The sequence below is a fragment of the Rhinichthys klamathensis genome, unplaced genomic scaffold (genome assembly GCF_029890125.1).
Source record: "Rhinichthys klamathensis goyatoka isolate OS25496 unplaced genomic scaffold, OSU_Roscu_1.1 h1tg000127l_1, whole genome shotgun sequence".
Taxonomy (NCBI): Eukaryota; Metazoa; Chordata; class Actinopteri; order Cypriniformes; family Leuciscidae; genus Rhinichthys; species Rhinichthys klamathensis.
Genome location: NW_026606664.1, coordinates 1682849 through 1692806, shown reverse-complemented (window position 1 = coordinate 1692806; position 9958 = coordinate 1682849). Strand labels below are relative to the sequence as shown.

The 9958-nt window shown below is 37.3% G+C and overlaps 1 protein-coding gene across 1 annotated transcript; it reads left to right on the top strand.

The window, feature by feature from the left end:
• The first annotated feature begins 246 nt into the window (after nucleotides 1-246).
• fstl3 (follistatin-like 3 (secreted glycoprotein)) lies at nucleotides 247-7718 on the top strand. Its single transcript, XM_056256445.1, has 5 exons — nucleotides 247-372; nucleotides 1329-1514; nucleotides 4760-4975; nucleotides 6118-6345; nucleotides 6439-7718. The coding sequence occupies exons 1-5, from the start codon at nucleotides 297-299 to the stop codon at nucleotides 6471-6473; spliced, it is 741 nt and encodes a 246-aa protein (XP_056112420.1). The 5' UTR covers nucleotides 247-296; the 3' UTR covers nucleotides 6474-7718.
• The last annotated feature ends 2240 nt before the right edge of the window (nucleotides 7719-9958 follow it).

The window sequence follows — 9958 nt, the reverse complement described above, 5'->3', positions numbered from 1 at the left end:
TTCAGACGGACTGAGATGAAGTGTGGGAGTTTTTCAGCCTCATATCCGAGAACTGACTCAAGTACACAACGGCATCAGCAACGTAACTGGCTGGAATTATCGCCCATCCCAGAAGCATAATTTACTCGGGCAAAATATTTATACAGAGGCGGACCACAATCATTTACAACAAGTCCATTCACGAAACCGAGTGGAAACAACCCAAGTTAAAGGCTCTGTAGACTTTTTTTTATCAATCTGATACTTGTAAGGAAAGCCGCTGGTTCAAACATCTGTGTAAAGTATTCAGCAGCATCATGAACTTTTTGGCTGTTCTACACTGTGTGATACTTATTTCAGTTTGTGAAATACTTGGAGAACATCGAACGAACGGTAAGTGAAAGATAACGCATTTGACTAATGTTATATTTCGCTTTTCGTGATAGTCTTCAGAAGTTTAGATGTCAATGCACTAACGTTAATCAAGATATATTAACACATTTTGTTATAGTCTACTAGCTACGTTTGTAATAAGCATACTTTTAATGGATTTTTAAAGTAAATCGTTTTAAAGATGAATCTATAACAAATACAAATCTACTATACTGAATAACGAAGTTTTCGTTCAAATGTTCCGCGATCGCACAGCTGTTGTCATGGTTACCTCGTCAAGCAAAGGCGATTTCTGTTCTTGAGTGCATGTAATCTAAAACTTTTGTGGTTATTGAAATATTTGAAAACACTGTAAAAAAAAAGACATATATATATAGGCCTATATATATACATTTTATATACATTGATTACACATAATATGTTAATAATGCAAATGAACGGAAATGTACATTGGTGGTGGTTGAGGAGATTCCCCCTTCCATGTGAAGCGCTTTGAGTGCCTAGAAAAGCGCTATATAAATGTAATGAATTATTATTATTAATTACCTAGGATGTATTGCACAGGTATTCCATTTATTGCATACTTTATTCAACTTAATTGGGTGACATACGTTAACCAGCTAGGCTATTTTCAGACACAACATTTGAGCCATAAAACGGAAATATAAAAGTTGTATTTATTCTGAAAAAATAATTATAGTTGAATAAAAGCCTATTTAAGCCCATATAAAATGTCATGTAATTTTTTACATACAAGATATTTCGCGTGACATATTTTATTGGCCAACAATATGACACATCTGAGGTCATCTTTATTTTAGGCATAAAAATAGGCTACTTTTCATATGTACAAGTGAGAAGGAATGGAGAAAATACATCTCTGATATAGGTTTGTATTGTTGCCATTGTCCCTGAGATGGATTATATATGTTTTCATTGTGTGTTTGTGTGTCTAGCGGGAATGTGCTGGCTGCAGCAGGGTCCGGAGCACCGCTGTGACATGGTGCTCATGAGGGGTGTGAGCAGGGAAGAGTGCTGTGCTGCTGGCCGTCTGGACACTGCCTGGTCCAATACCAGTCTACCCATTAATGAAGTCAGCCTGCTGGGATTCCTGGGAATAGTTTCCTGTAAGCCGTGTAAAGGTACAGACTCGTATTTACCCTCTGTTCTCAGCAGGTAGACTGGGTTGTCCCACTGTAATGTTCCAACTTGTTGATATCAGTAAGAGTCTCTGTGCTGAAGCCCTCTTGAACTGGTTACTACCATTTTAAGCCTTCTACACACATAAGAGAACATTCCTTGTTTGCAAATTAGGGCTGAAACCATTTTTGCTGAGGAGATAAAATCTAGTATTGTAGGCAAAATCTTGGTTTGGAGAGTTTTATTTGCAAATGCAATTCTTCAGCAAGTTTAAAAAGCGTGGATCTACACCAGATGTTTTGTTTAACTTTCTCCGGCTGTTGTGGAAAGAGTTCACTACTGGTAGCCTTGGCCAGGTACGTAGGTTCACATAAGGGCTCCAAAACTCTACTATCATCAGACATTTTAAATACAGACAGTTATCACTGGAGTAAACAAGTTAGCCGACATGGTTATTTTAATGAATTTCCTCAGCCCAGCAAGCCCATAATCGTGCTCAAAATTGTAGTTTTGTGGTTTTTAGTCCATATCTATCAGTTTGAGGTCATCTGTATAATAGTGTACTCTTAAAATTCACTTTTAGCAGATAAGCACATTTAAAATTTATAGTCATCCAGAAAAACAGACCAAAAAAAATTGATCACTCATCCTGCACTCATTTATTTCGTCCAATCAAATGCTCTCTAGAATGAGAATGACCTTCCCACTGAAGGTGCGATAATGTTAGCAAACATTTTGGGGCAAAAACCAAACCAAGCAGGGGTGCATTTCCCAAAAGCATCGTTAGCCACGCAAGTTCCGTCGTTATCAGCATAGCTCAATAGTCATATTCGGTGTTTCCCGAAACCATCGTTCCAACGAATATTCGCAAACAGCATCGCAAAGTTGTGTGGTTGGAACGACAGCTCTCGACCTGTGTTTAGGAGCATAGTTTCTTGTTTACATGACGTGGACTCAATAAATCCTTATCTTAAGTCAAATAAGCAAGCTGACATTCAGTACAATCTATATCTTTTATTTAGAACACATACAGGACTCCCTGGGAGAAGAGTTACTGTAACTCAATGGGACTATTCCTGGTTAAATAAAGGTTAAATAAATACAAATGTAATTTACGTATTTTAGTTTGTCAAGAGATTTAAAGCATCGTTTTTTAATAGTGTGCATGTGCGAACGTGCTCTAGTATGCAAGTTACGTCGTTGTTCGGAAAACGCACCCCAGATTGGTTGAGCAACTTGAGCAACCCATTGCAAACTCTATTAGGAAACCTTAATACAACCTACTTGCAAATCGAAATTCAAGATCATGTGGATTCCTATAGAAATGATTGGAATTTGCCCACAAAAATTCACAGAACAGTAAATTTGACCGCACCTTAATACGACCTAATTCCGATTAGCAATAGCAAGTAGCAACTTGTGGCTCATGACTGTGAATGAGGGACTGTTTATACTACACTGTTTTCAACTAAAAACGTAAAATATTTGACGGATGTTGGCCGTTCATTTACACATCCCACACGAGAACAGCGTTTTGGGTGGCTGAAAATGCAAACTTTTTAAAAACAGGTTTCAAAGTGCAAGTTTTTGAAAACGGTCTCTGAGTAAACAACCAAAACGCAAATGTCTGAAGACGATGACGTCATGCACGTGTATTACGTGTTCAGTCTATAGTGTTTCATCGCCATCTAATGGCCTGGCAGCAGAATACAGTGTTTTTAGTCGTTTTCGCGGATCCGTGTGAATGGGGATCGTTTTGACAATGGTGTCGTCTGTACACGGTACACTCAAAGGAAAAACTTCTCCATTTTAAGCATATCGTTGTCATGTAAGCGTACCCTTAAAGTAAAGGCTCTTGGCTATTTCAAAAAAGGATCTCTATTGACTATTTTTTCTCTCATAGGGAAGTCAGCTATATTTGTCATTATGCATAAAATAAATAAATTGTTTGACACAATAGCAGATATAACCCCCTCCCCCCTCCTCCCTCTCTCAGCATTCAGTCTTTCCCAATTCTTATTGGAAAGCAGGCTTGTTTTGCCTTTTCCTCTCAGAGATGTCTGAATTCTAGCACACCGCAAAGAAAAATGTGTGCCACATGCTGGAGAGGTCTGGTCCTCATAAGCCTCAAACACAATCAGCATCATTAGACACTTGGGGGGAAAGATAGACTGGAAGTGAAAGTCTGTTATATTGTTTATTCCATGGTGTTTGCTTTCCATTATCATAAAACTATATGGACTAGCGGACCCTACTGTGTGACCTCCCCAGTGTGTTCTCAATGTCAAACGCTTCAAAGCATTCCTGAAAGCTCAACTCACGCTTAGTGTCTGTCCGGCGCATTTCCTTAGATTTGTTTTTAGGGGCAGACAAGGCCGTTCGTAAATTATGTGTGACTGCCTGCGGATCTTGAGGAAACATAACAGGGTTATGCTGGGATTTCCAGTGGAGGTGGAGGTATCTGATTCGGCCTTGAATGATTTAGTTGGCTTCACAGGGAAGGGGAGCAACAGGATATTAAAGAACTTGTAGGAATGGGAACCAGAAGCTGAATCCATTTCAAAGTGTGGAAGAATGAAGAATGGACATTTTTTGAAAAACATGTCAATGGATGAGCTTTTCACACTTTAAATAGTTAACTCTGGGTCATTCTGAACCCCAGGTTAATGGAGTCCTGTGTTATCTTGCTTTCACACTGCTCATACTTTACCCAGGGTAAACAATCCTGGGTATTCATAAGCTGACATTTCACACTGTACATTTCTAAACCCTGCTGTGTCAGTGTCATTGATTGGATGAACGTCACATGTGACCTGCACTAGCATTGCACATCCTCATATTACACATCACCGACTGTACTGTCAAAGTTTTTTTCTGAATGTAAAGGCAAGAATGAAACAGTCTCATCTTCACTTCAATTGAAAAATTTCCCATCGCCGTTTGAAATCTCTCCCATCAAACGCTGAATATGAGTGAATATGAGGCACGCGATTGGTTGTCAGTTGCTAAGCATCTAGTCGTAACGTTCTAAGACGCATTGTTTCACACTACACATGTTCTGTAGTGTGCAATGCGGGGTTAACACTGCTAAAGCAGTGCTAACAGTGCTTCATAGCCCTGCATAAAAGGAGGTAATAAACACACTTCTAAATTACAAGTTTGAAACAAACACTTTTCAATATTGAAATAAATCCTATAGGGTTACTTATAATCAGCTTTTTCCCACTTTATCCCCCTTCTTTTACAGAGAACTGTGAGGGGGTCAACTGTGGCCCTGGAAAGGTGTGCAGGATGAAGTCTGGACGTCCCCAGTGCGTGTGCTCTCCGGACTGTTCCAACATCTCCACTAAACATGCCGTGTGTGGGAGCGATGGGAACTCGTACATAGACGAGTGCGCACTCCTGATGGCTCGCTGCAGAGGTCACCCTGACCTGGAGATTATGTACCAGGGGGATTGCAAAAGTACGCTGCTGCTTTTCAGCTTCCACATGCAGAGTCCATCATTTTGCTTAGATGTTTTTCAGACTGAAGGAAAAGCTTCATAGTTAGATTATCACTCAAAATTTACCATATGTATTAACCAGGCCTTAGTGAAAAAGAAGTGTGCTTAATAGTATTGAATGTGCACTTCTAGTGTACTTTCAGATAATATAAATTAATGAAGTGAAAGGCCACTTAATTGTACTTAAAATGAAAGACTCTTACACAAGCCGCGTTTCCTTTACCCTTCAAATTGCGCAAATTGAAATTGCAAATTGAAAATATGGCCAATGGAAACACGTCACTTTCGCAAAAGTCCCACATATCGCATTTACAGCAGGTCACCTGCCTTATTCAAAAGTCACGTGATCATTCTTTAAAGATGGCGCGGTATGTTTGGACAGAAGATGAGACAGAGTTCTTTATTAAACTCATAAAAGACAAAAGAATTATGGGAATACTGGATTCTTAACAACACAGAAATGTCACTATTAATTAAGACCTCGAAGCAGATATGAGGGAGAAACACCCAGAAACATCTCATTCGTGGCGCTCTCAAGTATGAGGGTCTTTCATTGCCATTAATGCTTGGATAACACGCCTGCGTCTCCTTCGATTAAAAACAATGGCTGGTGCGGTGGCTGGAATATACATGAAACTAGCAACATCCCATTGCCATGATTTTTGGAATGACTTATCACGAGAGGAAAAAATTACGTTTTAGTCGCATTACATCAGTTAATGGAAACGCGCGCCATTTCGTAATAGTTTTCTATCAACATTTAGAAAATCTCGCAAAAGTTTTGCGCAAATCTGTAATGGAAATGCGGCTTATGTAAAAGAAATTGTTGGTTTAACTTAAAAAATGAAGTAACCTGGTTGCCTTAATTTTTAGTTCATTGAAATAAAAAAAAAAGAGTTAATACAAAGGAGATTGGTTTAATCAACACAAACTCAAAATATTATGTTATCTGCACATTAATTATCTAAAGAGAAAATTTGTGATAGAAAATCATGAAAAAACTTTTTTACAGTGTACACTTTCATGTCAAAGTATTCTACATGGGACCTGTGTATTTTATGTTTTTTCATCGTTATCTTGACCCTTGGCACCATTCTTTCAGAATCCTGCTCAAATGTCGTATGTCCTGGTACACATACCTGTGTGACGGACCAGACCAACAGCGCCCACTGTGTCATGTGCCGCACTGCGCCCTGCCCGATGCCCATGGTCACTGAGCAAACCATCTGCGGCAATGACAACATTACCTACCCAAGCGCCTGCCACCTGCGTAGGGCTACCTGCTTTTTGGGTCGATCCATAGGGGTCCGCCACTACGGACACTGTAGAAGTACGTTTTCACACAACTGGAATTACTTGACCATTACGATATTTCCACAATGGACTTGCTGAACTCATTTTGAACTTATGTTCTGTCTTACAGGTAATGAAGGAAGTGAGGAAAATTCACTCTTCTGAGGATGTCAAGAGAAGTTCCGCTCCATGTACATATGATGATGGCACATAAGACGTGAGAGAACCTGTTTGAAACCATATAGTCTCACAACACGGTCCTCTGTACCAAAGAACCACTACTAGTATTTTATACGCATGCAATTCATATTTAAAGGAAATGTGTGGTTTTAACAGGAGAATTGATCTGATGAATTGACAGTGTGTATATTGTAAATATACTACAAGCTACTATTTATTGGAGAAAAATAATGAAGTCTGTTATTTATGTGTTAACACGTTTGAGACACCATATATACGTATAGTTCAGCTGCCTTTATCAAGGTATTTATTGTGGGTTTTGCTTCAGTTTTCTTGTACATGTCAGAACTGCATGATATATATATATATATATACATTCACAAAGAGCTATTTCTTGCCAATTAAGTATTTTAGAAAATTTCTCTAACATTTAATGTTTTATATTATTTTTTGTTTTATTTAATTTATATTATATATTAATTCCCATGATTTTCAGCCATTGTCAGCCATCTTTTTGTTCTCTTTTCTATAAGCAAAAAACACACTAGCAAAAACGATGCCCAAAAACCATGGAATCATCTTCTTGCGCATTCCTAAGTACAGCTTTCCCAAAAATGTGCCTCTCTGCAAAGTCTATGTGGACACACGGTTGAAATTCTTATGGGCATGGGAGAGACTAATTGAGATAAAGTGTTATGCGTGTAGTGTTTGTATTCGAGGGATTACTCAGCCAAAACAGCAACACTTCCAGGCCATGTTTCGCTGAAGTGAAGGCCAAACTGAGCCACCCACCAAGCAATGAAATTACCAGCTACAGTCTGATGGCTGCAGTATTTACGAGGACGCTGGGACAGTCAAAGAATGTACAGTACATTCTACTGTTTTAATGGTTTTCACATTGCAGGGTTGTGTTTTTGTCATTTTGTGTGTGTCTGAGTTTGTATCACTTGACCTTGTTGTATACTTAAATAGTCATACGAAGAAATTTAAAAGGTGTTTTGTTTAATTCCCAGTAAATCGTATTGTGATTTGAAAAAGAGACTGACGTATTGGCGATATTTGTGTAAATCAACATTGTAGCTACTAGTTTGTTCCATGTGTAACCTTTCTTGTACCTTCTTGTAAATAGAGACCTTTTGCAGTATCTGAATATATACTGTAAAATCCAATTTATTCAATTGCATATTTTTGTATTGTTTACTTACGTTTTTTATTAAAACACAAAATTAATGTTGTCAATATGATTCTCATGATTCTTGATCAGTGTTATTTTAGTATCCTTGAGTTATATTTTTCTTCATGTTTTGAATTAGTTTTTGTTTTTAGATTTTTCGTTTTCATTTGAATTTAAGTTTGTTTTAGTAATTTAGTAATTTATGAGTTTTTTCCTTAAAAGTATGCCTATATAGTTTTTATTCATTTTTTATTTTAGCTTTATGTTTTTGGAAGCTTGTTTCTGCCACGAAACAAGTGAAAAAAACAAACATTTCTCATTTTCATTTACTTTAACTTTAAGTACTAAAATAAGCTTGTTTCCCCTACTTAATAGAAAATAAAAACGGTAATTGTGAGTATATAGAACTTTTTTTCTAACAAGTTTATCTCTCACAATTCTGACATTATAACTAGCAATTGAGAGTTTATTTGTCGCAATTCTGACTTTTTCCTCATACTTGAGAGTTTATCTCTCGCAATTCGGACTTTTTTATTTTTGTTTTATTTTTTTTATCTCATTTTCATTTAAACTAAATGAAAATGAGAAATGTTGCCTTGGCTACTAGCTGAAACAAAATATTTTTCAAAAAATGTTTTTATTTCAAGCAACAAATAATGTTTTTTTTTTTTTAAATAAATGGTATTAGGTTTTATAAATGGTTCAGTAAACTATAATAACCCTGGTCTTGATGATTCATGTTCAAGATTTTGGGAGCCGATCATGTCATTCCATTTGAGAAATTTATAAAACAATAAATCAATTTTATAATAATAATTTGATATTAGATAAATAATAATAAATATATTACGGTTTGCAATTGATAATATAGAAATAAAAGTAAAATAAAAAAGTTATTTCTAATATTTCATAGGGAAATTTTTAATATTTAAAAAAGAAAATTCCAGATGTCAGGACATTGCAGGTCTCTCAGCTTGAGGCCCCCAGTGGCCCTTGAATTTATCTCTTGTTATCATCACTCAGTTGTGTTATTGTGAATCCAAAGAATTTACTCTCAATAGTCTTTCTAAGAATTCTTTAGCTTTTTCCCCATTATACAACATGGTCTTGGAAGGATTAGCCCTCTGTCTATGAGGCGGCCCCTTAACTAACAGTGGCAGTAGTGAGAAATATAGGGGTTATTGACTCATTTTCCTGTCTGAAAAGCTCACTTGTTTTTCCCCCTCTTTGAAAGGCTCTCCCGAATCCCGACTGCACTCCGCATCTGGTTTAACTTTGAGAGATGTTTATATTCTGATCCAGGGCTCTTTTATTACATTGGAACTGGAATTAATTGTTTGCTCTAACAGGCCATAACAATTCCATAAAAAATGTTTGTAACGCATTGTTTCGACGTCTCGCTTTTCTCCATTTCTGTTTGTCTAGAATGTTCCACAGTAATCCTGAGAGCAATTTACAGGCCTGATTTAATTGTGTTGTTATGACAGAAGGAGGTCGTCAGATGTTCAGCGTCTGAAATTATGTTTGGCTTTCTTTCCAAATAAGAAACAAAGTGCTGTTTGTTTGGGTGTTCAAGTAAAACCACACTGTACACCACATAGAAGTAAGGTGATCTTGTTATGTCTAGCCTAGTCATTTTGCCAAATGAATTCATAGCTGATGTGACATTTTTATTCAAAATTCCACCAGCGAATCACCACTTGTGCGTCATTTGTGTTATGAGTGGCGCCCCTAATTCGTTCATGGTGTGTCGTGACTCGTTACAGGCCGGACTGATTCAAAACGTTCAGGAAGTGCAATCCAGTGCTGGGGTATCAAAGCATTAGTAATTATGTGTAGCGTGACACACAGTGCAGTAAAGTTAAGTGCTATATGTTGTCAGGATTGCAGTATTTACTTCCTGGACAGGAAGGAACCTGAGGAAAGACAGCTGGGAACAGATTTCGATTGAGATAAGACACAAGCAAAAAGCAATTTGTCTATCCACATCAGATGTGACAAGGCTACAAGCAAAGATGGTGCAGTTATATTACTTATGAATGAGAGAAAGTACAATGCGCGATAGAGTTCAACAGTTGGGTTCCGGAAGTAAAAACTTAGTATTAATGATATCTAAGAAACCTTTTTAGACATCCCTACACTGTGAGCTACGAGGTTGTTAATCGGTGGTATTTCCTTCTGTTAAAGCCGTGAGCCTGTATTATTTTAACTTATTTTTCAAATTACCGTGTTTAGCAGTGGAATTTGTGGTGAAAAACTACATTACCCATGATGCTGTACACCAAATGTCACCAAT

What these genes read in the sequence shown, in the direction of transcription:
- fstl3 (XM_056256445.1), top strand. Translation starts at nt 297, where the DNA reads ATGAACTTTTTGGCTGTTCTACACTGTGTGATACTTATTTCAGTTTGT. An exon ending in TTCCTGTAAGCCGTGTAAAG is followed by an intron (nt 1,515 to 4,759) that starts GTACAGACTCGT and finishes CTTCTTTTACAG; the next exon opens with AGAACTGTGAGGGGGTCAAC. An exon ending in GTACCAGGGGGATTGCAAAA is followed by an intron (nt 4,976 to 6,117) that starts GTACGCTGCTGC and finishes CCATTCTTTCAG; the next exon opens with AATCCTGCTCAAATGTCGTA.